The 27,613-nt window shown below is 42.9% G+C and overlaps 1 protein-coding gene across 3 annotated transcripts; it reads right to left on the minus strand.

Annotated features, from left to right (window-relative positions):
- Positions 1-1,438: 1,438 nt before the first annotated feature.
- Positions 1,439-27,125, minus strand: LOC112234013 (adenylate cyclase type 3-like). 3 transcript variants are annotated; one of them, XM_024401995.2, is made up of 20 exons: positions 24,855-27,125; positions 23,500-23,649; positions 15,044-15,186; positions 14,782-14,893; positions 14,430-14,557; positions 13,820-13,978; positions 13,299-13,464; positions 12,808-12,924; positions 12,219-12,361; positions 11,729-11,890; positions 11,482-11,569; positions 8,372-8,488; positions 7,793-8,061; positions 7,472-7,553; positions 7,155-7,313; positions 3,668-3,814; positions 3,361-3,474; positions 2,917-3,043; positions 2,681-2,805; positions 1,439-2,221 (listed from the first exon to the last, which is right to left on the minus strand). In XM_024401995.2, exons 1-20 carry the CDS (start codon positions 25,527-25,529, stop codon positions 2,039-2,041), a joined length of 3,366 nt encoding a protein of 1,121 aa, XP_024257763.1. In that variant the 5' UTR covers positions 25,530-27,125; the 3' UTR covers positions 1,439-2,038. The 3 variants fall into 3 exon arrangements, with proteins under 3 accessions (XP_024257763.1, XP_024257756.1, XP_024257769.1); XM_024401988.2 differs by having other exon boundaries at positions 12,808-12,927; XM_024402001.2 differs by having other exon boundaries at positions 1,441-2,221; positions 12,808-12,927; positions 26,725-27,124.
- Between the last annotated feature and the right edge of the window lie 488 nt (positions 27,126-27,613).

Here is a 27,613-nt window from a genome sequence, read left to right on the forward strand (position 1 = left end):
CTGCCACAACATCTCATCTGGGATTAGGTCTGGACTTTGTCTAGGCCATTCCAAAACTTCAAATTTGTTGCTTTTTAGCCATGGATTGTGTGTTTTGGATTATTGTCTTGCTGCATGACCCATCTGTGCTTCAGCTCACAGAAAGCCCGACATTCTCCTGTAGAATTCACTGATGCAGCAAGCATTTTGCTACACCCACAATAACATCTGCTAAATATGTGTATGTGACCAATAACCTTTTATTTGATACAGAGCACAATTTATGGTTCCTTCTATTAAGGCAAGTCATCCAGGTCCTGAGGCAGCAAAGCATCCCGAAAGCATCACACTACCACCACCACGCTTGACTATTGGTACAAGGTTCTTACCGTGGAATGCAGTGTTTGGTTTTTCGTCAGGCATAATGGGACCCATGTCTTCCAAAAAGTTATACACTTGACTCATCTGTTCATAGAACATTCTTCCAAGAGCCTTGATGATCTTCCAGGTGTCTTTTGGCAAACGTAAGTCAACTTTAATCCAAAAGTCAAGTCTACTTTAAAATGACTAAAAAGCAACAAAATTGAAGTTTTGGAATGGCCTAGTCAAAGTCCAGACCTAATCCCAATTGAGATGTTGTGGCAGGACATGAAAGGAGCAGTTCATGCTTGAAAACCCACAAATGTCGCTGAGTTAAAGAAGTTCTGCATGCAAGAGTGGGCCAAAATTCTTCCACAGCGACGTGAGAGACTGATCCACAACTAGAGGAAGCATTTGGTTGCAGACATTGCAGCTAAAGGTGGCACAACCAGTTATTGAGTGTAAGGGGTCAATACCTTTTTTCACACAGGGGAATTGGGTGTTGCATAACGTTGTTAATTAAATAAATGAAATATGTTTTTGTTTGTTTGTTGTAAACCCAGGTTCCCTTTTTCTAATATAAGGTTTTAGTTGAAGATCTGCTAATTCAGTATCAAAAACATGTAAAAACAGAGGAAATCCAAAAGGGGGCAAATACTTTTTTCAGGGTACTGCATTTCTATCCACCGGAATACCCATGACCACAGGTGTCAGCTACTCACAAAGACCTGGTGGCCACAAACTCTAAAATACCATGAATCACTCTTGCTTGTCAACGTGCATGCGCACACCTGCAATGCCTCAAAAAAAAAACACAAAAACATTCAACCTGTCGCCAATTTCACACCTGAGGACTCACACCTGGGTTCTGTGCCCACTGTCAGCATAGACTCAGATGCCGTAAAGAAGTGATTGGGGGGGGGCATAGAAGGCATGTGTTCCAAATTCATAGCTAACAGAAAAAGGGCATGGCATGTTACTTGATTCCGGATCAGAAAAAGTGAGAAAGAATACTTTCACTGCAGGCTTATTCAGCACACACACACACACACACACACACACACACACACACACACACACACACACACACACACACACACACACACACACACACACACACACACACACACACACACACACACACACACACACACCTCTACCATCTTATCTCAGGTCATCGCCATCTCCAAGCAGTTTGGAGATACTGTAACAAACACAATGAAATCCATTCTTTTCCAAATATAAAGTATTTTGTAAAAGGGGGAAAGTATTCAAAATGAGGCATTTAGTCCAACAGCCATGATGCATCTGGCTTGAGCGCGTCGTAAGGATGGCATTGCAGTGAGTACATGAATGTGTGTTTGTCAGACTGTGTTTCTGAATAAGAGTGTTTGTCTAAGACTGTGTGTAACTATGTGTGACTATACAGTACCGTGATATGTGTTCATAAGTCTCTAGTGCAAATAGCTGAGCACTATTTTCAAAAGCTTTGTAGTTTGCAAAAAAAGTATTTGAACAGGCAGGGTGGGGGAGGGGGAGGCAGGACAAATCTTCTTTCTTTGCAAGATGTCCATATCCTCTGACATACTTTGCAATTCTGAAAGAGTGTTGGTATAAGCATGAATTCAGATCTCACTTATACATTACAATGTATATTTCTGATTATGCGTGTGTGTTTCTGTGAGCATTGACACGCAGGTCAGGAGTTGTCCACCACTTGGTGTGGCAGGGTGACCGAGGAGCCGTTGATGAAGGAGCCCTGTTTTTCTCTACCCTTCAGAAAGTAGGTAAGCAGCTCTCCTTTCCCCTTCACAAAGATAGGTCCCCTCCTCACAAAACGGAATCCGTACTCCTTCAAGATGTGGTAACAATCTTCCACCACCTGGGGGCAGTAGAATCACATCAAATTGTAGGTGATGAATCCATCCAACATGTGTTTTCTACCCAGATTTGGTAATCCACTTAAAACTATTCCCTGATGTCAAACCCCAAGATCTAAATAGTAATCAAACAAAGTAGGATTATTCTTGTGTTATTATAGCCATCTGGGAAACAACAATTCCAGGCCGACTACATTGCAGTCAACCAATGGTTGCATGCCACATCATCGACTGCGCAGTCAGGTATCAGATTGCTGTATGTGGTTTCGAGATCTTGCAGGCGACTGCAATGTATCAATCATTGTAGGCTATCAAGTGCTCCTGCTCAGTCCTCACCAGAAATCAGGTACATCAACGACCTTACGGGCCAATGCGCTACAGCTATAACTGATTGTTTGGTTGTCACCTCAATACTTATCCCATCCTGCATCTCGTCGCATCCTGTTATGGAGAGGCCTTACCTGGATGTTACCCATGACCCCTGTGGACTCCATGCGACTGGCCACATTCACAGTGTTTCCCCAGATGTCATAGTGAGGCTTCCGGGCACCAATCACTCCTGCCAGAACCCCCCCTTTATTCAAACCTGAGGAGAGGAGGAAGTATGGGATACATGATATGCATGCTGTACAAAACTAGGACACACTCTCCATTCTTCTCTCACCTTAAAATATATGGCTGAAAAGTTAGCACTGACCTATGCGTAGCATAAAGTTGTTGAAGGACTGGTAGTTGATGTTCATGAGCGAGACCTTCATGGCCAGAGCAAAGTCAGCCAGATCTGCCAAATGCTGCCAGCGCTCTCTGTCAGTCAGCTCCTCTTTCTGCACAACAGAGCCCTCTACCGTAACCATCCTCATCATCAAGTTTCAAGTGAATTAATTTGATCATCACCACCACTACGATCATCATCACCCATAAAATTAACATATCCTCTGTAAAAGATCAGTCCCAAAGCTCTTGATCACATTTCTGACCTGCTACCACAAACACTATAAGATACCCAAGACTGAGTTCATCGGGAATTCTGCTGTTTGGCTATAGGAGTTCACATGATTATGTCATACATGATATAGTTTACACGGCTAGCTTAAGCCTCTGACCCAGACCCAGTGGCTGATGACCATGGTAATGAGCTAACCTTCAGACAGGCGTAGCCGTTGTTGACGTCAGGAGTGACTCCTGACGCTGCCATGTAAGTGCTGCCAATGGTTTTGATTTTGGTGATGCAGCGGAACTGAGACTCGTCCAGGAGCTGTCAGAGGTTAAAGGTCATGGGTTGAAAGGTCAAGTCTCAAAGTATTAGGCAGCATCTTTAATTCCTATACATGCCTTGGGAATAGGGAGCAATAACATACAGTACTTCCATTGTCATAGCAAGCTAGTTTCAACATTTGCATGACTGTTACAAGTCACAAGTGGAAATGATGCATTCATGAGCTTCTTACGCTGTCAAAATCGGAGATTATTTCGTTGAGGAACCTGAGGCACTCAATCCCCCCATTGTTGATGCTCTCCTCTGTGTAGAAGTCTGAGAAGTTGGGGATGGAGGCGAACATCACCCCAATCTCATCATATGACTGGCTGTACAGCTCCTGGAAGGAGTATATATATACATATATATATATATATATATATATATATATATATATATATATATATTTCAGATTAACAGATGTACAGACATAGATAAGTCAAGAGCATAACTCCAGGTATAAACTTTGCAACAGCTGAACAAACCTTACCACTGTGATAACATGGTAACATCACCGCACACAGTGACCATGGCTGATACCTCTTTCTCAACTATACATGTATTGGTCCCACTTCACATTGACTGCCTTAAAAGGTATGTATTTACTAGGGCTGGCACAATTACCATATAAACGAAGGTTATGGATGAAGACCGTCATGACAATTAAAGAACTGTCATATCCGTAAAAAAAAATATATATATATATATATATATATATATATACATACACTACCATTCAAAAGTTTGGGTCACTTAGAAATGTCCTTGTTTTTGAAAGAAAAGCAATTTGTTTGTCCACTAAAATAACATCAAATTGATCAGAAATCAGTGTAGACATGAATAATGTTGTAAATGACTATTGTAGCTGGAAACGGAAGATTTTTTATCATCTACATAGGTGTACAGAGGCCCATTATCAGCAACGATCACTCCTGTGTTCCAATGGCATGTTGTGTTAGCTAATCCAAGTTTATAATTTTAAAAGGTTAATTGATCATTAGAAAACCCTTTTGCAATTATGTTAGCACAGCTGCAAACTGTTGTCCTGATTAAAGAAGCAATTAAACTGGCCTTCGTTAGAGTATCTGGAGCATCAGCATTTGTGGGTTTGATTACAGGCTCAAAATGGCCAGAAAACAAATAACTTTCTTCTGAAACTCGTCAGTCTATTCTTGTTTTGAGAAATTAAGGCTATTCCATGCGAGAAATTGCAAAAAAACTGAAGATCTCGTACAACGCTGTACACTACTTCCTTCACAGAACAGCACAAACGGGCTCTAACCAAAATAGAAAGAGTGGGAGGCCCCGGTGCACAACTGAGCAAGAGGACAAGTACATTAGTGTCTAGTTTGAGAAACAGACGCCTCACAAGTCCTCAACTGGCAGCTTCATTAAACAGTGCCCGCAAAACACCAGTCTCAACGTCAACAGTGAAGAGGCGACTCCGGGATTCTGGCCTTCTAAGCAGAGTTGCAAAGAAAAAGCCATATCTCAGACTGGCCAATAAAAAAGAAAAGATTAAGATGGGCAAAAGAACACAGACACTGGACAGAGGAACTCTAGAAGGCCAGCATCCCGGAGTCACCTCTTTACTGTTGACGTTGAGACTGGTGTTTTGCGGGTACTATTTAATGAAGCTGCCAGTTGAGGACTTCTGAGGCATCGGTTTCTCAGACTAGCCCAAATAAATGTAACAGACACATCTCAACATCAACTGTTCAGAGAAGACTGCGTGAATCAGGCCTCCATGGTCAAATTGCTGCAAAGAAACTATCACTAAAAGACAACAATAATAAAAAGAGATTTGCTTGGGCCAAGAAACACGAGAAATGGACATTTAGACCGGTGCAAATCTGTCCTTTGGTCTGATGACTCCAAATGAGATTTTTGACTCCAGCCGCCGTGTCTTTGTGAGATGCAGAGTAAGTGAACGGATGATCTGCTCATGTGTGGTTCCCACCTTGAGGCATGGAAGAGGAGGTGTGGGGGTGCTTTTCTGGTGACACTCTCAGTGATTTATTTAGAATTCAAGGCACACTTAACCAGCATGGCTACCCCAGAATTCTGCAGCGCTACGTCATCCCATCTGGGTTGCGCTTAGTGGTACTATCACTTGTTTTTCAACAGGACAATGACCCAACACACCTCCAGGCTGTGTAAGGGCTATTTGACCAAGAAGGAGAGTGATGGAGTGCTGCATCAGATGACCTGGCTTCCACAATCACCCGACCTCAACCCAATTGAGATGGTTTGGGGTGAACTCCTTCAAGACTGTTGGAAAAGCATTCCAGGTGAAGCAGGTTGAGAGAATTCCAAGAGTGTGAAAGCTGTCATCAAGGCAATGGTTGGCTACTTTGACGAATCTCAAATATAAATTATATACATTTTTGCTTACTACATGATTCCATGTGTTATTTCATAGTTTTGATGTCTTCACTATTATTCTACAATGTAGAAAATATTAAAAATAAAGAAAAACCCTTGAATGAGTAGGTGTATCCAAACTTTTGACTGGTACTGTATATGATCGACCAGCTGACTGAAGATGGGATGGCCGGCCATTAGCGCAATTGAGTCAGTTTCTGCTGCACCATGGACTCTGCAACGTGATGAAACGTTGTTTCTCCTTGCTGAAACATGCAAGGTGTTGTAGCAAACGAGGCATCGGTTGCCTAGGCAACACCCCACTCCCTGCAGCAGCAGCACATGCAGAAGACAGGAGAAAATGTGCATCTTAAAAAATATATTCACTGAGTGCACAAAACATTAGGGACACCTGCTCTTTCCATGACAGACTGACCAGGTGAATCCAGATGAAAGCTATGATCCCTTATTGATGTCTCCAGCAGGAGACAGGTTAAATAAGGATGTTTAAGTCTTGAGACATGGATTGTGTATGTGTGCCATTCAGAGGGTGAATGCAACTCAATATTAGGAAGGGGTTCCTAATGTTTTGTACACTCAGTGTAGACTCATGTTTTGTACATGTATTCTAATTGTTTTGCTATTAGAACGGTTATAACAGTGAACATGTAAAACTTTCATCCAAAATTCCGTTACCGTCACATCCCTCGTATTTACATTGTAGCTACATGGTAGCTACGGTCAGGGCTATAAAGTGTGACAATTTTGGTCGCATATACTCCTAAATGCATTTACAGGTTTCCATATAGTTTCAAGGGCACAACATGTGCTTCAGAAGTAGCTAGCATACTTCAAGGCCCAACATACAGTAGGCTATATTTCAATCGATTAAAAAATATATTTTCAGTGCCACCAATGACATTTTTAAATTTAGAGCCCTGGGAATTTCTATATTTTTGCATATTCTTTATACTGAATGTTATCAGATCTTCAACCAAAACCTAATATTAGATTAAGGAAACCTGAGTTTACAAATAACAAAACAAATTGGATACGTCCCCAAACCATCACACTACCACCACCATGCTTGACCGTTGGTATGAGGTTCTTACTGTGGAATGCAGTGCTTGGTTTTTGCCAGACATAATGGGGCCCATGTCGTCCAAAAAGTTGACTAAAGTTTGCCAAAACATACCTGGAAGATCATCAAGACTCTTGGAAGAATGTTCTATGGACAGATGACTGAAAAGTATAACTTTTTGGATGACATGAAGGGGGAACCAGGTACTGTATGTACAGTAGTGAAGTTGTCTCACCTCGTCCCTTTTCTTGGAGCCCAGGAAGTGGCGTGCTACGTGCTCTGGCAGCATGTTAGTGACCAGCGCCTCGTTCCAGCGCCTCATCTCATACACCTTCTCCTTCTGCTCATGGACCTCAATCTTCCACAAGAACAGAGTACGTGCTAGCTTCTCCACCTAAAGTCAGGGACATGGTGGCAGGAGACAGGAAAGAGGTTCAAATAGAGATGGAGAGGTCAACAAGAAAGGAGGAGAAGCAGAACGTGTGGAGAATAGAGAAGGTGGTGACGACTTGGAAGGTATATAACTAGTCGATTTCTGCCGTGGTAACTTACATGTCGAGAAAAGTAGTAGAAGCTGATCATCATGATGAAGATCATGATAGTCATGGCATATTTGGAGGGAACCAGGTAAGACCTAAAAAACAGAGCACAGAGATCATCAGAAATCACAAGCATGCTCACATTGTTTACAGAACAACAATAATCACACTAAACATGACACTCAAGAGTTGCGGTCAATTTCATTTCAATTCAGTCAACTGAAATTCCAATTCCAGTTTTACTAATTGAAACGAAATGATGACCACACATCCATAAACTGATGACCACCACCCACACCTGTTCTACAGCCTATAACACCACAACCACATCCACCTGTAGTCCTGGAAGCGGGCCATATCGTAGCGGTCAAATATGTCCCTCCAGCTGTAGATGTTGACGATGCCCGTCGCTATGGTGATGAGGAGCATGAGTGTGACTTTGACCATGTGGCTGACCTGTACCAGCATGGTGGTCGCCATGAGTGCCAGCACGGCGATGTAGCTGTAGTACTTGGGGTTGTCCAGACAGCCCTCTGCCCCGGATTGGACAACAGAGGAAGGTGGAGCCATTGTGGCGTTTCCAGAGGGACGGGGACAGCTCAGCTACACGGCGTGGACAGAGAGGGGATAGAGGCCAAATGTCAACGCAAGATCGATTTCTAGTGCTTCCTCCAAGCTTATATGGACCCCTTGGTTTCACTCCCATCTCGTTGCTTTATTATGAATTTAAAACATTTAACTGCAACGCGTGCTGTTGCATATGGACGGTATGCGTGCAAGTCAATACCAAAAATAGACCCTTAAGTCAAACCCAGCTTTATGAGAAAGGCTTGTGTGTTGGCATGCTACTGCATCATTCCAACACCAGAAAGCCAGTGTTGTGATTTCTTCTGCTGGACTAGCGATTTCTCACCATGTCCACAATGTCGGCCATGGTGAGGATGAAGATTGCTGCCATGGCCCATGTGTTCCGTGCCCAGCGGGTGTGGTCGATCCATGTGGAGAAAGACACCAGCCTCTTAGGGAAAACCTAGGTGGGAAAATAACATGTTGGCCATCAACAGTAATATCATTAACCAGTCACGTGAACTCACCAGTAATATCTATCCATCTATCATCGTTGTATTGATGTGGTTCTGAGTAATGTTTTACAACACTCTTTTATGACACCCGTGGTATATGTGGGGCAATGGCGGAACATTAAAAACGTTTTAAACTAGGATTGATGGTGACGGTCGTCTTTGCTCGCTATAACCAACAAAGCAATGCAATTGTAATCGTCATCGTAATCATGTTCAATTTTCAAACGCATCGTCAGATGGAAACCATAGTAGCGGTCAGGGTATTTCTCCTAGTGAGTTTGTACAGATGAAGGATATTCATTTGCACCAGCTTGCTACAGCAGGAAAATAATCCTGCAGCAACAGGAAGTGTGAATTATGTGGATTATGATTACTGGACATTTTTGTAGGGGCTGATACATTTCTCATAAGGGAAATTCAAGTCTGAAATGTCAAAGTGGTAAACTTCAGAAGCCTTTCTAAACCTCAAATACACTACAAGTTGTCCTGCAACAGTAGGCCATCATTGTAAAGAATTTGAATTTGTTCTTAACTGACTAGTTAAATAAATAAAAAACTTGAGTGTTCAAATTAAGATCCTACATCTGTACTATAGTGACTTTCATGTTAGTGGCAGAACAGTATACGACTACCCAGTGCTGTATCTGTCAACGGTCATTTCAGATGAGCTGGGACAAACTGAGGACGAGACATATTGGTTTTCCTCATTGAACCATCAATCATGCCATTAGGAGTCATGCATCAGTCCAACCAGAGGGCTTCTCTATGAACATCTCTATATGATGAGGAGGGATTGATTTTCCATAGATAAAGAATAGTCACTGGATTGGAACTACCGTCACGCGAGGGGACTCAGATCTCCAATGGTTAAATCTGATCTCATTGGGTACAGTACATTCTCTAGGGCAGCTGAACAATAATCTGGCCCATACAGCCTCAAGTAAAAGCATTTCTTATGTAGCACTAAAAGCTCTTGCTTATACGCTCTGGGGTAAAGTGTGTGTGTGTGTGAGTGTGTGTGGTTTCTGGTGTTCGTGTGGTTGACATTGTACTGGGACAGGCTCAGACATGTTGACATGGACATGCATTTCACCCTTGATATAATAGTTGTTCATCTGTTTGTTCATGTGTGTACGGTGCATTCGGGAAGTATTCAGACCCCTTCCCTTTTTACACATTGTTACCTTACATCCTTATTCTAAAATTGATACAATTATATTTTTTTCCTCATCAATCTACTCCAAACACTCCCCTAGGCCAGACGATGCTGGGCCAATTGTGAGTCGCCCTATGGGACTCTCGATCATGGCCGGTTGTGATACAGCCCGGGATCGAACACCTCTAGCACTGAGATGCAATGCCTTAGACCGCTGCGTCACTCAGGAGCTAATTTACATAAATATTCAGACCTTTTGCTATGAGATACAAAATTGAGCTCAGGTGCATCCTGTTTCCATTGATCATCCTTGATATGTTTCTACAACTTGATTGAATTCCACCTGTGGTAAATTCAATTGATTGGACATGATTTTGAAAGGCAAACACCTGTCTATATAAGGTCCTAAAATTGACAGTGCATGTCAGAACAAAAAGCAAGCCGTGAGGTTGAAGAAATTGTCCATAGAGCTTCCAAACAGGATTGTATCGAGGCACAGATCTGGGGAAGGGTACCAACAAATGTCTGAAAGCATCGAAGGTTCCCAAGAACACAGTGGCTTCCATCATTCTTAAATGGAAGACATTTGGAACCACCAAGACTCTTTCTTGAGCTGACCTCCCGGCCAAACTGAGCAATCGGGGGAGAAGGGCCTTGGTCAGGGAGATGACCAAGAACCCGACTGTCACGCTGACAGAGCTCCAGAGTTCTTCCAGAAGAACAATTATCTCTGCAGCACTCCATCAATCAGGCCTTTATGGTAAAGTGGCCAGACGGAAGCCACTCCTTAGTAAAAAGGCACGACAGCCTGCTTGTAGTTTCCTAAAAGGTAACTAAAAGACTCAGGTCATGAGAAACAAGATTCTCTGGTCTGATGAAACCAAAATTGAACTCTTTGGCCTGAATGCCAAGCGTCACATCTGGAGGAAACCTGGCACCATCCCTACGGTGAAGCATGGTGGTGGCAGCATCATGCTGTGGGGATGTTTTTCAATGGCAGGGACTGGGAGACTAGTCAGGATCGAGGGAAAGATGAATGGAGCAAAGTAGAGAGAGATCCTCTGAACCTGTTTTTGCTTTGTCATTATGGGGTGTCATGTGTAGACTGATGAGGGGGAAAAAACTATTTAATATATTTTAGAATAAGGCTGTAACGTAACAAGATGTGGAAAAAGCCTGAATACTTTCCGAATGCACTGTATGCGTGTGTGTGTGACTGTGTGTCTGCATTGCACACGGTGCACAGATAGAGTGCACCGTGCACCAGGTTCAAAACCCTTGTGGGCAGTGTGGGGATGGGGGAGGAGTGTTGTTGTTAGGGTGATAGGAGCAGTCGATAGTGGTAGCTACATAACTGTCTGTAGAAGTCAATAAATTTGACTTTCCATGACCTGGCTCATGAGGTTAAATCACAAGTGCTGATGCGTGACAAAAGAACGAACGTATGGGTTGCTGATTAGACACATTCTTTACCACATTCAGCTTACGTAACATTGGGAGTGTCTGTACACATCAAATGCACAGCATCATGAGATGCTTAGCACATTTAAAAAGTTATTTAACTACGGTATGCTGATCCACTATCACAACTACGTTATTTTTTTACTCAAGAGTATACCACAACAAATATCTTCATATCTACAGATTTCTTATGTTGTGGCAAATGTTCTATGATAAATTCGGATTTGGCTGTGGGTTAACTGTTGCTCGCTCTGAAAGGCTAGCTGCTCTCTGATTGGATGTCGAGCAAAGTGTGATAGTGGAGCTGGGGGAAGGGGCACTCACTCGAGGGAAGATGGCCGCCAGAGAGCAGACAGTTAGGACGAGCAGCAGGACCTCTCCCACAGCTAGGGTCACGTAGTTTGCTATCATCCTGTCAACCGCAAGAACACACAGAACATAAGGAACGGAAGAGAGAGAGAGAGAGAGAGAGAGAGAGAGAGAGAGAACGAGAGAGAGAGAACGAGAGAGAGAGAACGAGAGAGAGAGAGAGAGAGAGAGAGAGAGAGAACGAGAGATTAGGTGAACTCACCGAGGGTCTATGAGGACTTCCATGGCTGCAGTGAACAGGAGCACTACACAGGAGCAGCTGAAGGCAGCTCCGCTCTGCTTCTCCTTTTCTACGGAGTAGCGGGTCTCCAGCTCAGGGTCCACAAAGCGCAGGGACAGACGATTGGTGTGTTTCCCCTTCAGACTGACAGGGTAGAGAGGGAGGGTTCACACAGTCTGTCTGCTCACATAACAGATGATTCATACCTGGCTGCACAAGGCTCACTCACACACCCTCTGCTACTGGGTGTTACTCTATGACTATCACACACACACACATTCATAGATATACAAAGGCTGGCAAAATGAAGGGAATTTTAAATAAATTCCCATTTGGGGGATTCCCAAAATCAGGAGGGAATAAGCATGAAATCCAGAATCTTCCAACCAGGATTTCAGGAAAACCAGGGAATTTATTTAAAGTTCCTGGAATTTTGCAACCCCACACACACCCTCCCTCTCGGTCTACTCACGCTTGTACGGTCTCTCTCTCCAGCAGTGCCTCATTGAGCAGTTTGTTGAGCTCCTGTTCGTTCTCTTGGGCATCAATCACCCTCTCGGCCAGGTCCCGCAGTCTTAGCCTCCGCCGAGGGTTGGGGAACGAAGGGTTCACCACCTGGGGTCACAAGAAGGTGGCATTCCTCGTCTGTCATTACACCACTCACTGGATGCACCCCGATTCTCCACACTTCTTCTAAAAAGTGCATGTGCACACTCCCTCTTTTAGATCCATGATGGGGAGTATGCAAATACACACTTAATTAGAAGGGTGGAGAATCTGGGTGGAGCCACTCTTCATTCTGGTTTGAAGTAGAGAAGGTAGCACACTTTGGAGCAACTCCTGTCTTGGAGACAGCCAAAGCATTTGGAGGTTTTTGTACTAGCCCAGCGCTATAACACCCCTGAATAAACAAATCGAGGTCTAAATATAAGACAATGATTAGTTAATCATTTGAATAGGTGTACTAATCCTGGAACAAAAGGCCTGCACACACTGTGCACTTGTAGCACATTGAGTTGCAATCCTGTGTGTTAGGGGTTACCGTAAAGGTCATACGTTACCCGTGTGTCCAGCTCCTCTGGGTCGTCTGGTGTGGTGCAGGCTGTGTGGACACTCCCATTACACTCAGTGGTGTTGATCAACAATGGAGAGTTCCCATTGGACGACATCACAGACAACTTCTGATAGGAAACGAAGAGACAGGAAGGAGGAGAGAGAGAGAGAATGCGAGGTGTGTTACAGTGACTGTGGTGTGTTGACAGGAGGAATCTGGAGAAAAACATATATTGACATTTTGTTACGCTTTCTTTTACAGCCTGTTGTAAGCTGTTACTTACCTGGTATTTTCATGGTATTAACTAGGAAACTACGCTTGGTAATTACCTCAAAGAATTCAACAAAATTGGAGACTGGCATCAAAGTTAAAGACAAAAGTTATTTCTTAGTAAGTACTACCTGGTTGTAAAATAAAGTTTTACAGAGGTTTTATATTAGTAAGACGAACCTGTAAGAATAAAGGTTGAATAAAACTAGGTGCTGAGGCAATACTCACCACCCCGTTGATGCCGTTCTTTCCCAAGGGGCCCTTGGGCACCACCACCAGGTAGGAGTCGATGCCCCTCTCCTTCAGGTACTCACAGCGGTCGCCCCCGTTCCCCGGCTCCATATCAAACTCCCCGTGCAGACACTCCATGGTGGCCTGGGAGATGTGCACACGCCTGCCGCAAAGGTCAGGGGTTATAGGCTAGAGGTCAGAGAGCCTGGTCTATCAATGGCAGAACGGGTGGGGGCTGACCCTATGCCCTCCCTATTGCAAACTTTGAATAATTCCTGCTGTCACACGCTTAATTGATATTCAGTACATCAACATTTCCTTACAGACTTCATAATTCATGACTTATTGCTAGCAATAGGTATAGAGTGTTTGTATTGGGCACAAACACATTTGACAAATATGAGTGCATGAGGCAGGTCAATCTTGCCTGCGCATCATCTAAAGTTGTAGTAAATATCTGTAAATAGAGTTAGGGAAATGTAATAACTTAAGAGGGGTTTAAACCAGTTGCTTCTTACCCTGGTATTCCTCCCGCCTCCATCTTATTGGCCACGGTGACGTCAGTGGACCAGACGTCATACTGCCACCGCTTCTGTCCCAGGACGCCCCCCAGGACAGTGCCAGTGTGTACCCCCACACGCATGTCCACATCTGTCCCGGTCTTCTCACGAACATACCTACAGGACAACACAGTCACCGTGACACAGAGCCAAGAAGAACCACCCTAGCCAGTCTTTCCCTTACCATTCGTTTTGCCTCCAGCACATCACATTATTCCTACTCTATGTGCAAATCTCAAATGACACCCTTATTCACCACAAGTACAGAAGGACCTCTGAGATGTGAACACGTCTGAAATGGAGGTCATTCGGAAAACTGAAAGGTTTGGACTTAAAATCTCCTCAAACCTTGGTAGAAAATATTAAATTGCGTATTATTTTCTCACCATTTATCCAGATACTGTAGATGTCAGACCTGTATTTAGCACCTGAAAGTAATAGGTTCTACAGTAGTATACTATCTTTGACCCTAAGTGATTGAATAGGATGCCCTTTGACATGCAGCCCTATACCACAAACCACTCTACAGTTTCTACAGTCCACATTGCCATTATTGGGTGGTACTCACGAAATGGCCTCCACCATGGCCAGGCCCATCATGATGGAGCAGGCAGCGTGGTCCTCTCTGTAGTCTGGCAGGCCACAGATGCAGTAGTAACAGTCACCCAGGATCTTTATTCTCAACTGGTGGTATTTCTACACAGAAACACACACACACACACACACAGTGAGGTAGTTAGTGGAGGGGCTGGAACATTCAAAGTGATTTCATCTATATGTGAAATGATGTGACTACTCATGTAAATTTACTTTAATCTAGAAATAAATCTGTTTAAAATATTAGTATAAATACATGCCAACCAATATACATTTTTCTTGTCAGTAAGTCATATATTTGTCTGTGGGTGTGTGTGACTCACGGCAGCCAGCTTGTCAAAGCGGGCAAACAGTTCATTGAGGAGCTTGACCAGCTCATGGGCACTGCATGATGATGACAGCTGAGTGAATCCCACAATGTCTGCAAACAAAATACTGCAGGAGAAAGGGGATACATGCTGTCATCACGTCATCCTATTAGATATCCTGCCTCTTTATTATAGAACACAGTGTACTCTATAAGTTATGCTCTCCTCGCCATAGGTCTATAGATTGCAAATAGAGAGTCTGGCCACTGTGTCGTACCTGACGTTTTCGTGGCGATACATGTACATGGTGTTGAACTGCTGCATCTCCTTCTGTCCAGTCTGACTGGCTTCTTTCTTCTTCATGTCCTGCAACATCTCGTCTGCTATATGCTTGGGCAGGATGGACAGCAAGAGACGCTCCTGTGGAGGACAGGGAGAGTGGTGAGGTTTCAGTGGATATGAGGAGACTCCAAAGAGCCTCAATAGACGCGCGCACGGCTTACAATAAAGGCACTTACATGTTGTGTGATTGGCAGCAGAATCAATCAATGCTCAATCAGAATCAATAAAAAAAGATTCAGTGACCTAATTAAACCACCTTCTGTAGCAAAGGAAGCTGTCCTTCAACCAATAGATCTTGGAAAAATAAATACCGTAACGAAATAAACATGGATGACTGACTGCATTTGGAGACAGGATTGTCTCGAAGCACAGGTCTGGGGAAGATTACCAAAACATTTCTGTCCCCAAGAACACAGTGACCTCCATCATTCTTAAATGTAAGAAGTTTGGAACCACCAAGACCTCCTTGAGCTGGCCCCCCAGCCAAACTGAACAATCAGGGGAGAAGAGCCTTGGTAAGAGAGGTAACCAAGAACCCGATTGTCACTCTGACAGAGCTCCTCTGTGGTGATGTGAGAACCTTCCAGAAGGACAACCATCTCTGCCGCACTCCACTAATCAGGCCTTTATGGTAGAGTGGCCAGACAGAAGCCACTCCTCAGTAAAAAGGCACATGACAGCCCACTTGGGAGTTTGCCAAAAGGCAGCTAAAAAAGACTCTCAGACCATGAGAAACAAGATTATCTGGTCTGATAAAACCAAGATTGAACTATTTGGTGCTGCCACCAATCGTCACATCTGGAAGAAACCTGGCACCATCCCTACGGTGAAGCATGGTGGTGGCAGCATCATGCTGTGGGGATGTTTAAAAGCGTCAGGGACTGGGAGACAAGTTAGGATCAAGAGAAAGATGAACGGAGCAAAGTACAGAGAGATCCTTGATGAAAAGCTGCTCCAGAGCAGTCAGGACCTCAGACTGGGGCGAAGGTTCACTTCCAACAGGACAATGACCCTAAGTACACAGCCAAGACAATGCAGGAGTGGCTTAAGGACAAGTCTCTGAATGTCCTTGAGTGGCCCTGCCAGAGCCCGATCTTGAACCCGATCGAACATCTCTGGAGAGACTAGGGATGTGGCGGTCCCGAAATTTCATCAGCCGCTGATTGTCAAGCAAATAACTGTCAGTTTCAGGGTAATTGACCGCTAATTAACAAACACATTTAGCATCTCCTGGCTTACACATATAGCCTACAAGCCACTGATGCAGACCTTTGGAACATCTACATTTAAAAAAGTTTAATAAATCCATGTAATATAGCCTACACCGTCACAATAAATCCATGATCTATTTTAGACAGAAGCAAAATATAATGAAAATGTAGTCAATTTCAGAAGAACAGAATAGCATACTCTGAGTTGTCCTTATGTTAGGTCATGATTTGGCTATGCCAAATGGCTGTGGGCTACACTAGTTCATTTAGCAGACAAGATTTGCTTAGAAGTCCATGGCTGGAATAATACATTATAGCCTTTCTCTTGCATTTCAAAGATGGTACAAAAAAAAATACAAAAAAAGTATTTTTTTCTTTTCTTTGTATTATCTTTTACCAGATGTAATGTTTATATTCTCCCAGTGTTTCCTTTCAAATGGTATCAAGAATATGCATATCCTTGCTTCAGGTCCTGAGCTACAGGCAGTGAGATTTGAGTATGTAATTTTAGGTGAAAATTTAAAAAAAGGGGCGGATCCTTAAGAGGTTCAAAGAAATAGGTATTCCTATATGTTTAATTTTGAGTTATTATTGTAACTGTAGTTGTTCTACAAACGTTGGGCTATATGTTTTGATTGTTAATACATTGTAAGGCTGCATGATGTGACTCTAAAAATGATTTGAAAAAGGTCGCTTGAAAGGCATGAGCCCTGCTTTGTTTTTTGCGCAGGCTGTACACACTACATCAGTCACTCATTCACAATTTGACAAGCATTTGATAATGCCCAGAATTTCACGGCGCCATCCACTTTGTGTGGCTGTAATACACCCTAAAAAATCCATGCCTTTTGCGGACAGTGGCCATTGTGCGCTTCTCCTTGAGTGCTGCACAATCTATCACATGATCCGTCTTTCTCACAGGCTACAAGTGAAGACAGACACGTCGGGGATACAACTGCACACATCCTTATCCAATTTCGAGGTGCATATTGAAGATATTGTAAGAACTGTCCACATTTACTTTTAGTTAGCCAACAAGATGAGTAGGCACAACGAACAGCAAAAGCACTAGCCTATGTCAATCTTACTATCCCCCATAGTACAAAAGTCGAAGCAATGAGACTGATGCAACCGATCAGAACGTTTAGCTTAAAATGCTGATAAACTATTAGAATATTTCTTCACATTATAAGTACAGCAATGCGCACATGGTAGTAGGCTACAAGTGTGAACGTTCCATTAGCGGAAAACACCATTATCAAAAGTGACCACAAATGCAATTATGCATGTAATGCTTTTATTATAAAGATGCATTTTTATGGTGAATATTATCTTCCCCAAACTTGAAACTCACATGCTGCTTATGTATGCCAGTTAGGCTCTACACCCCTTGTAAAGCGGATTAATGTGCTTCATTTTAAGAAGTTATTTGGCCACTTTAGTTGCGATACAAACATTATTAAAACATATAGGCCCATGGGTTAGGCTACATGAGGTGTGCGAATATGATTTCAAAAGGTCGCAAAAAAAGTATTTGTTTCTTATGCTGGGCATCATTCAGAAATGATAATACATCATTCACAAGTGATAAGCTAATATTGTCACCCATCAGACTATTCTTGATTTAATATTGTCTTTACATGTACTAAATAATATATATGTGTGAATTTTGTTTTGATTTAGAATGGACCATTATCATGCACCCGTTTCAAAACAGGGGCAGCAGTAAAAATTACATGTCATCTATGCACTTAAATAGCGAATGGAGGATGCTTTACCCTGTTGTTTATTTTCATGCCAGCCAGGTAGGCTATATTCCTGTTGTAAATATAAGCAATGTGCGTAATATTAAGAAAGTTGAGACATAAATAAATATAGTAGGCCCAGCCTATATAAAGCTGATGATATACTCCTCTTTTTAGTAGAGGCCATCACTCTGTTTTAGATAGTGAAGGATGCAGTATACAGTATATACAGTTGAAGTCGGAAGTTTACATACACAACCACTCCACAATTATTTTGTTAACAAACTATAGTTTTAGCAAGTCGGTTAGGACATCTACTGTGTGCATGACACAAGTAATTCTTCCAACAATTGTTTACAGACAGGTTATTTCACTTATAATTCACTGTATCACAATCCCAGTGGATCAAAAGTGGATGTCATTCACTAAGTTGACTGTGCCTTTAAACAGCTTGGAAAATTCCAGAAAATTATGTCATGGCGTTAGAAGCATCTAATAGGCTAATTGATATCATTTGAGTCAATTGGAGGTGTACCTGTGGATGTATTTCAAGGCCTACCTTCAAACTCAGTGCCTTTTTTCTTGACATGATGGGAAAATCACATTTTAAAAAATCAGCCAAGACCTCAGAAAAACCATTGTAGACCTCCACAAGTCTGGTTCATCATTGGGAGCAATTTCCAAATGCCTGAAGGTACCACATTCATTTGTACAAACAATAGTACACAAGTATAAACACCATGGGACCACACAGCCGTCATACCGCTCAGGAAGGAGTTCTGTCTCCTAGAGATGAACGTACTTTGGTGCAAAAAGTGCAAATCAATCCCAGAACAACAGCAAAGGACCTTGTGAAGATGCTGGAAGAAACAGGTACAAAAGTATCTATATCCACAGTAAAACGAGTCCTATATCGACATAACCTGAAAGGCCGCTCAGCAATGAAGAAGCCACTACTCCAAAATCGCCATAATGTCACGCCCTGACCATAGTAAGCTGTTTATTCTCTGTGTTGGTTGGGGCGTGATAGTGACTTGGGTGGGTCATCTAGGTGAATTGTATTTCTATAATGGCCTGATATGGTTCCCAATCAGAGGCAGCTGTTTATCGTTGTCTCTGATTGGGGATCATATTTAGGTAGCCATTTCCCGATTGTTATTCGTGGGATCTTGTCTATGGATAGTTGCATGTCAGCACTATTATTTAGCTTCAGGTTTCGTTTGGTATTTTTGTTCTGTGTTCATTTAATAAAGGAAAATGTACGCCTACCATGCTGCACCTTGGTCCATTCCTTTCAACGAACGTGACACATAAAAAAGCCAGACTACGGTTTGCAACTGCACATTGATACAAAGATTGTACTATTTGGGAAAATGTAATCTGGTCTGATGAAAAAAAAAAAGAATTGTTTGGCCATAATGACCATTGTTATGATTGGAGGAAATAGGGGGAGACTTGCAAGCCGAAGAACACCATCCCAACCGTGAAGCGCGGGGGTGGCATCGTCATGTTGTGGGGGTGCTTTGCTGCAGGGGGGACTGATGCACTTCACAAAATAGATGGCATCATGAGAAATGAAAATTATGCGGATATGTTGAAGCAACATTTCAAGACATAAGTCAGGAAGTTGAAGCTTGGTAGCAAATGGGTTTTCCAAATGGACAATGACCCAAAGCATACTTCCAAAGTTGTGGCAAAATGGCTTAAGGACAACAAAGGCAAGGTATTGGAGTGGCCATCACAAAGCCTTGACCGCTGACCTCAAACCTATAGAAAATTTGTGGGCAGAACTGAAGAAGCTTGTGCGAGCAAGGAGGCCTACAAACCTGACTCAGTTACACAGGCTCTGTCAGGAGGAATGGTCCAAAATTCACCCAACTTATTTTGGGAAGCTTGTGGAAGGCTACCTGAAACATTTGACCCAAGTTAAACAATTTAAAGGCAATGCTACCAAATACTAATTGAGTGTATGTAAACTTGCGAAACAGATGTACTATCTCGATTAAGAAAGCTAAATAAAGCTACCTTTTAAGCTCTATATCCGACAGTTGGTTATCCTTCAAAATTTTGGAAAACAGTAAATTCACTGAAGCGTACAAATTCCTCTTCCCTTCCTAAGCAAGTTCTATCTGACTCTGGCATCATAACTGAGAAGAATGGGATGAGTGATGCTTTTAATCATAATTTTATCTTGGCAGGCTTTTTATTTGCGAGAAATTGTTGTTTAATTGACCTTGGTATGTCAATCATCTGCTCTTCCTCTGCCAGCCTCTAGCTGACTTGATGGTTAATCAATCAACTTCTCGTGAATCTTTGTTTTTATTTCAACAATTTACTATATGTGATGTGCCTTGCTTAAGACTGGTAAAAGAAAATCCACTGGGGCTGATATGCTTGATCCATTGTTGCTGCAGCTCTGCCCCCCTGATTACTGAATCATTAACCCATATTTTTTACCTGATGATTATATCTGGTACTATCCCCAAGGTTTGGAAGGCGGCCCATGTACTCCCCCCTTCACAAACGTGCAGACCCTTGTGATCTAAATAATTCAAAATCACCCTATTTCTAAACTTTCTTACCTAGCTAAAAATATTAGAATCCTTGATTCATTCTCAGCTAAGATCTTTCTTGTCTTTGAAATGTATTCTAAATGTACATCAGCTGGTTTCTAGACCAGGTCATAGCACTATCTCCGCTGCATCCTTAAGTTATAAATGATGCGGTTAACTGTATGGATAAAAGGCAACATTGTGCTGCCCTCTTCATTGACCTGTCAAAGGCTTTCGATACTTTTGATCACTCATGGCTAATTCAGAGGCTTTCCTCAATTGACCTAGACCAGATTGCATGTAACTGGTTTAAAAATTACTTGACAGATAAATCTCAATGTGTATATCTACTGATGGTGTCAAATCAGGTTTCCTAGATATTACGAAAGCTGTCCTACAGGGGTCGATTCTGATCCTGTGCTTTTTACATTAACAATATCGACTCCTTAAAAAAACCTGCACTCATATGCCGATGATACTGTTGTGCATGCTATTGCCCCCCCACGGTTGACCAGGCTCTGTCTGAACTACAGTCTGCCTTCATTGTATTACAGAAATACTTTATTGACCTGGAATTAGTATTGCATTCAGGTAAAAGCAAGTATATGTTGTTCTCCAGAGCACAACAAAATAACTCTGATTTTAGCATGTCATTTGGATGGTGTCCATATTGATTGGGTCCCTGCTTACAAATATCTGGATAGATTTAAAGCTGCCTTTTAAAAAAGCATATTGATGACTTAAGAAGTTGAGAATAAAAATGGGCTCCTTCTATGGAAATGGGTCCTGCCTCTCGCTAAATAGTGGAACGCAGATTATTCAGTCGACGTTCCTATCGGTCCTAGACTATGGCGACATCATCTATGTGAAGTCAGCTGCCACTTCAATAAAGCTGTTAGATGCAGTTTATCATAGCGCACTGCCCTTTATTACAGGCTAAAATATTTGTACTCATCAATGCATTCATTAGATTTATTAGGATCCCCATTAGCGACAGCTAGTCTTCTTGGGGTCCGACAGACAGTTGATTGGACCGCTGAAGTCACGTATCAAATCAAAACAAATTTGATTTGTCACATACACATGGTTAGCAGATGTTAATGCAAGTGTAGTGTAATGCTTGTGCTTCTAGTTCTGACATTGCAGTAATAACCAACGAGTAATCTAACCTAACAATTTCACAACAACTACCTTATACACACAAGTGTAAAGGGATGAATAATATGTACATAAAAATATATGAACGAGTGATGGTACAGAACGGCATAGGCAAGATACAGTAGATGGTATCGATTACAGTATATACATATGAGATGAGTAATGTAGAAATATAAATGTAAACATATAAAAGTGGCATTGTTTAAAGTGGCTAGTGATACTAGCTGCGCCTTCTTCACCACGCTGTCTGTGTGGGTGGACTAATTCAGTTTGCCTGTGATGTGTACACCGAGGAACTTACAACTTTACTACCCTCTCCACTACTGTCCCGTCGATTGAGGTTGGTTGATACGTTGCTATGTTTTTATTTAGAAAGCCCTTTTACAAAAATTAACTTTATCTGTGGAATAATCTTCAAAATGTTCTTAGATTTGATATTTGGGTGCCTCTAGGGGAATTCAGAAAGCTGATTGAGAATTTTTATTTTTTTTACCTTACAAAGGATTATTACAGATGAATGTGTTGTTTTTTTTACCATGTTTTTCTTTCAGTTTGCATTTTGATGCATGTATTTTCTGTCATTTAAGGCTCATCTGTAAAAGAGACATTGAGACAAAAGAGACATTGATCGCAGTATGACTCGCTGATAAAATAATAAACATCCAACATATAAACATGATATATAATCACATATTACACAGTACATAGACATGGTCAGCCAAAATAGAGGCCTATAACTTTTCTCTCTGTTAAAAGCACTGTACCTGTACACAAATCTGATTGGCCTAAAACTATCACTCATCATCATAAGTCCATCTGAACAGATTCCACCCTTGATGATCCAAGACTAGAAACATAAACATTGGAAAACACAAACGCATCAGGGAAACAAAAGCCTTGAGTTCACACACACACGGAGGGAGGAAAACAAATAACGTGGCAGGGTTTTTCTACGTTCTTATCAAAACCTGACCGAGAGAGACAAAAAAATGGGCACGAGAGTCAGCAGAGTGATTACTGCGGACATCGTCTCAGGAGGCAGGTCACCATGGTAACCTGCAGCGACCGGATGCTCCTTGATTGGCTGGCGGTCCTTGTCTCCCAGCAGCCCATGCTTCTCCATTAGTATTCTGGGAGTTTCTCCTCTCGTGGTCTTATCAGCCCTTCTCACACACACACACACACACACACACACACACACACACACACCTTTGCCCCTTCCTTCCTTCCTTTCCACCATAATCACCCCTTTCCTCTCAGCTCTCTATAGCAGTGACCCTCTGGTCCATAAATAGTAGCAATCAAGAATGCCCATTGGCCACAGCTGTGAGACAGGGGGAGGGAGGGGAAATGACTGCTGACACAGCGCTAACTCAAACAGACAAAGTGTACACACACACACACACGCACGCTAACACATTTAACTAGCTTAGTGTAGTGTAACAGTAGATCAAATTGAACTGTAGATACTAAGAATTGTGTTTAAATTCAATTTGGCTTCAACATAAAGACAACTGGTCTGAATCAGAATCACATACATTCAAACCAGGGCACTACTCTGGCACTGCCACACACTCCTTATTGCCCACCCCCATTCTCTAACCTACCACTCAGACCTACTAACCTCTCACTTTTCTCTCTCTGAATATGTTGTATATGCCCCTCTGTCCTCCCGCCATATGTTTTTCCCAACACTTCCTCCCTATCTCAGTCTGTCAGTCTCACCTGTTGCTGGCTCTGTTCCTCCAGATTGAGTTTGACCTCCAGGGACTGCCGTGCTTCCAGGAAGGCCTTGCGGTGTTTCCGGTCTGCCATGTAGTAGGACATGACGCCCACAGTGATCGCACACACATAGATCACTATGTTGGCCAGCAGCTGGAGAACGCAACAGAGTCATTAGACACACACACACAAACTTACTTACACACAACACATGCACTATAAAATCAAATAAACACACAAACAGGCACGCACAGTAAGCCTTTAACTGTTAGTCTACACCTGTTGTTTACGAAGCATGTGACAAATACAAATTTGACATACGGACGCATGCACACACACTCTGAACCCTGTGGGGAGGACCCTTGTGTAGACTTATCACGACCTAGGCTAGTGGTATCTTACGGACTTTCTGCATTCATGAATGTGGCAGACGGGCAAAAAGAAACCAGCACTCTAAACTATTACCAAACTCGTAGAGGTTGCAGTGAGGTGGCTGCTGATGAGTTACATTTCAAACAAAGTTTGGATACTGCACTGTTTTGTCATTGAATAACCTTTTGATTCGCCGAGACTGAAGCTCCGATAGGGGGGTTGGCCTTTTATTGGGCTGCCTGCCTCTCATTGGATTACTGTGCGATTATGATTAAAGAAGATGTGAGCATACTGAGAACCAAAAACTGTGGACCTTTTGAGAACAGTATCGACAAATGACGAAACCACAAAGGCTTTTTTTTTGCCATTGATAATTCTACCTCTAATTGTTAGGAGACACTCAAACCTCAGTCTATTCTCAGCCTCTGCTCTGTCACCGAAACATTTGATACATTGAGCCTGTTTGTAGACTCATCAGTAATGCCTATTCATTGTAGATGCTGTAAGACAATTACGGGGCATAACATGACATAAATAGTACATAGACTGGAGGCTAATCTTCTGCATGATAAAATTATTTCAACACACCATTTGATGTGATCAGGAAAGCTAGCATGACTTACCTGCACTGTCATTTGAACTATATCAGCCTCTTATTAAATCTACTGTATATAGCCTAGTAATTGCTCATCGTTCCTTGTGTTGCAAGTATGGCATGTTGCAATGTTCCTAGATATTTTATTTTATGAGCTACTTCACAAGATCTGTTCACCTCTCTCTACCTGCCACCCTACTATCTACCCCCCCACCCCACACACACCTGCCTGTCTCCAACTCCATCCAACTCGCGTCCACCCACCCCAGGTGTTTCCTGAACCACTCTCACCTGTCTCGCTCTCCACCTGCAACTTCAATCCCCATCACCCACTCCCACTGCAACTCATCCCCCACGCAAGGTGTGTCCTCAGCCCCATCCCCACTCTCACCTGTCTCCCGAGGGCAGCCCCCTGGATATCCTCCTGCTGCTGCTGTGCAATGGTGACCCCCAGCACCAGGGTGTGGACCCCGCATGACACGGATGTGATCAGCACAATGGGCGTGAGCCGCAAGGGCAGTGTCAGGAAGAAGGAGAAGCTAAAGAAGGCCTGCCAGCCCACTGTGTCACTGGCCTGGTGGAAGCGGGCATAGTTCAGGCCCAGGTAGCAGAAGATCTGGGCCGCTATGAGCACCCACAGGGCGTAGGGCACCACACGTCGTGAGATGCGGTCGGGTAGCAGGCCGTAGCAGCACAACACATAGAGTAGGATGTCTGATGCCAGGCCCACTGATGCCACCACCACAGAGGCCAGCTTTTCACCCGTGTAGACCACAGCGCACATGACAATGATGTAGCTGTCAAACAGGGCAGCAAACACAACCAGAACCAGCAGGGTTTCGTGTCGCTGCCGGCGGAAATAGGTCTGATAGAGGTTCTCCAGAGACTCGGGTGCAAAGGTGAGACGCATGAAGCGTGGTAGGCAGAGGCAGCACCCTTGGCTGCGAACCGTTACCTCGTGCGTGCGCCCCACGGCCTGGCCCGGGTCTGATGGTAGGGTCACAGAGCAGTCCGCTGAATACTCTGCTGAGTACTCCGGCTCTGAGAAGGCCCGGTTGCGAGGCATCGTGAATGCTGACTAAGTTTTGTATTCTTCCTGTGACCTCGTCGTAAAAAAAAGTGGGAATCTGTTTGTAGTTCTGCAGGTGTAAAATTCCTCAAGGTACTGTTGTAAGGTTCAAACGCAGGCCTACATCATGCTCTCTCATCAGGTTCCCTTTTATTCTCATATGTGTGTAAACTGAACCCTTTGCCCTGAGGTGTCACAAATGTCCTTTAAATCACACGTAGTGTCTTGATTGTCAGGCCCTGCACTTTGGAATAGCTTTCCTCACATATTCGTTAGGTACACGTCTCTGACAGTGTCAGTTGATTCTGTCAGTTGATTCACCAATCCAATGTCCTCCAAATGTAGACTTAAGACAAAAGGAGATTTGAAGGGTCTCCTGGACCATGTTAATTTTCCTTAAGTGAGCCCATGGAAAACTCACTAAGAATAAAGTGAGGGCGATAATGTAGCTTTGTTTCTTTTCGAATGCAAAACTTTGTTTACATTGACACCCTTCTCTTTTATATTCATTGTATCAAGGTCATCACCATTGTTCACATGGGGTTTCCATGGTGAAAACTCAAAAGAAGTGAAGAATATGGGATGCCGTTTGATCATGAATTGTGCCCCCCCCCACCTGAGATGTCACCTGACTAGCAATCCACGTTGGGAAAAAAAGGGATTTTTAAGAAAGTTACTGGGAAATATGGACAGCCTGTGCAAAAGAGGCCTAGGTTGGTTTTTTCTTTGCAGTTGACAGACTGATACTGAGAGCAATGTCTGTCGTTCCCTACCAATATTTGTCTTGAGAAAACTGCGCCTCTGTCCTCAGTTGAGAATATCCCCGGAGAACTATGCGTGACTTCTGATTTTACAGCGCACACAGGAAATAGGCTACATGTTGCGCTCTATCAAAGAGAGAAAAAAGATAGAACTTGTAAAATGGATGTCCAAAATGACACCATCGTGGCTATCCATTTAAAATACTTAAGTCTTTTTGCCCTATTATTAAGCAACGCGGTTTTCCAGCCTAAAGTACAGGGATATCATATTTCTTGCCCTCATTACACATATTGATGAGTTTGTTGCCTGTGATTTCAGGGTTAAATCGTTTGGCTATATTTCTATTTTGAAAAAGGTGCTATAGAGGACCGCTATTGTCATACCCATATAAATGATCGAATGACTGAAAACAATAAGCGTCATTATTTACCCATTCTGTATCCATTTAACATGTGTCGATGGCCAAAGATGAACGTGATCTTTCAATGTAGGTTTTCATTCTCCAGTGACTCGACGTTTGGCATCTCCTGTCTATCTATCCTTTTTAAGATGCCGCCTGTGAACAGAGATTTTGTACCAGATGATGTAAAAACCATCCGCATATTGTTGCATCCGTTTACCGAGCCATGGGGGGGAAAAATACACTTTCGATCTCCTATAGGTGGTGCTCGCTCTTGTAAGGATTAGATGTCACTTGTAATCAAAACAGTGCATTTGGGGTGTTTGTTATAAGAATAACCTGAACATGTCCCTCTCGACGAGTAATAGACTACAATGGACTCTCGCCTTCTGCAGAAAACACGGAACAGCTCTGCTTTTTCGCCCTCGATCTTCACTTTCTACCCCCGATAAGCCCGTCCCCCTCTTTAGATCACCCACTCCACTTGCTTCCCATGTACAAAGTCAGAAATAGGGACAGACAATTCCAAATAGGATAACTACATGTAAATAGCCTATGGTTATTCATTATGACTGGTCGAGCATGCTCTAATATGACACTTGATTTCATTTTATTGATTAATTGCCACTAGAGTTCGCATAGTGTTTTTCTGCCTCCTGGCCATACCACCACAATTTATAGCTACTTATCGACAGCTGTTCCCCCATCGGCTTGAACAATCCAAACAAGAGCAGCAGCCCACTACACAACATCAGTTTATTTTAGACACACACAACGCCCACCCTGTTTCAAATCAAAGGTTGCTTACACAATTTAGCAAATCTTACAGCGGGTGAAGCGAAACGCTCCTAACGATGCAGTAAAATGCCAAACGATGTGTGTGTGGAGCAGGAACTGAGTCAAGTCCAGGGCTGACCTC

This window comes from Oncorhynchus tshawytscha, linkage group LG03, assembly GCF_018296145.1.
Source record: "Oncorhynchus tshawytscha isolate Ot180627B linkage group LG03, Otsh_v2.0, whole genome shotgun sequence".
NCBI lineage: Eukaryota > Metazoa > Chordata > Actinopteri > Salmoniformes > Salmonidae > Oncorhynchus > Oncorhynchus tshawytscha.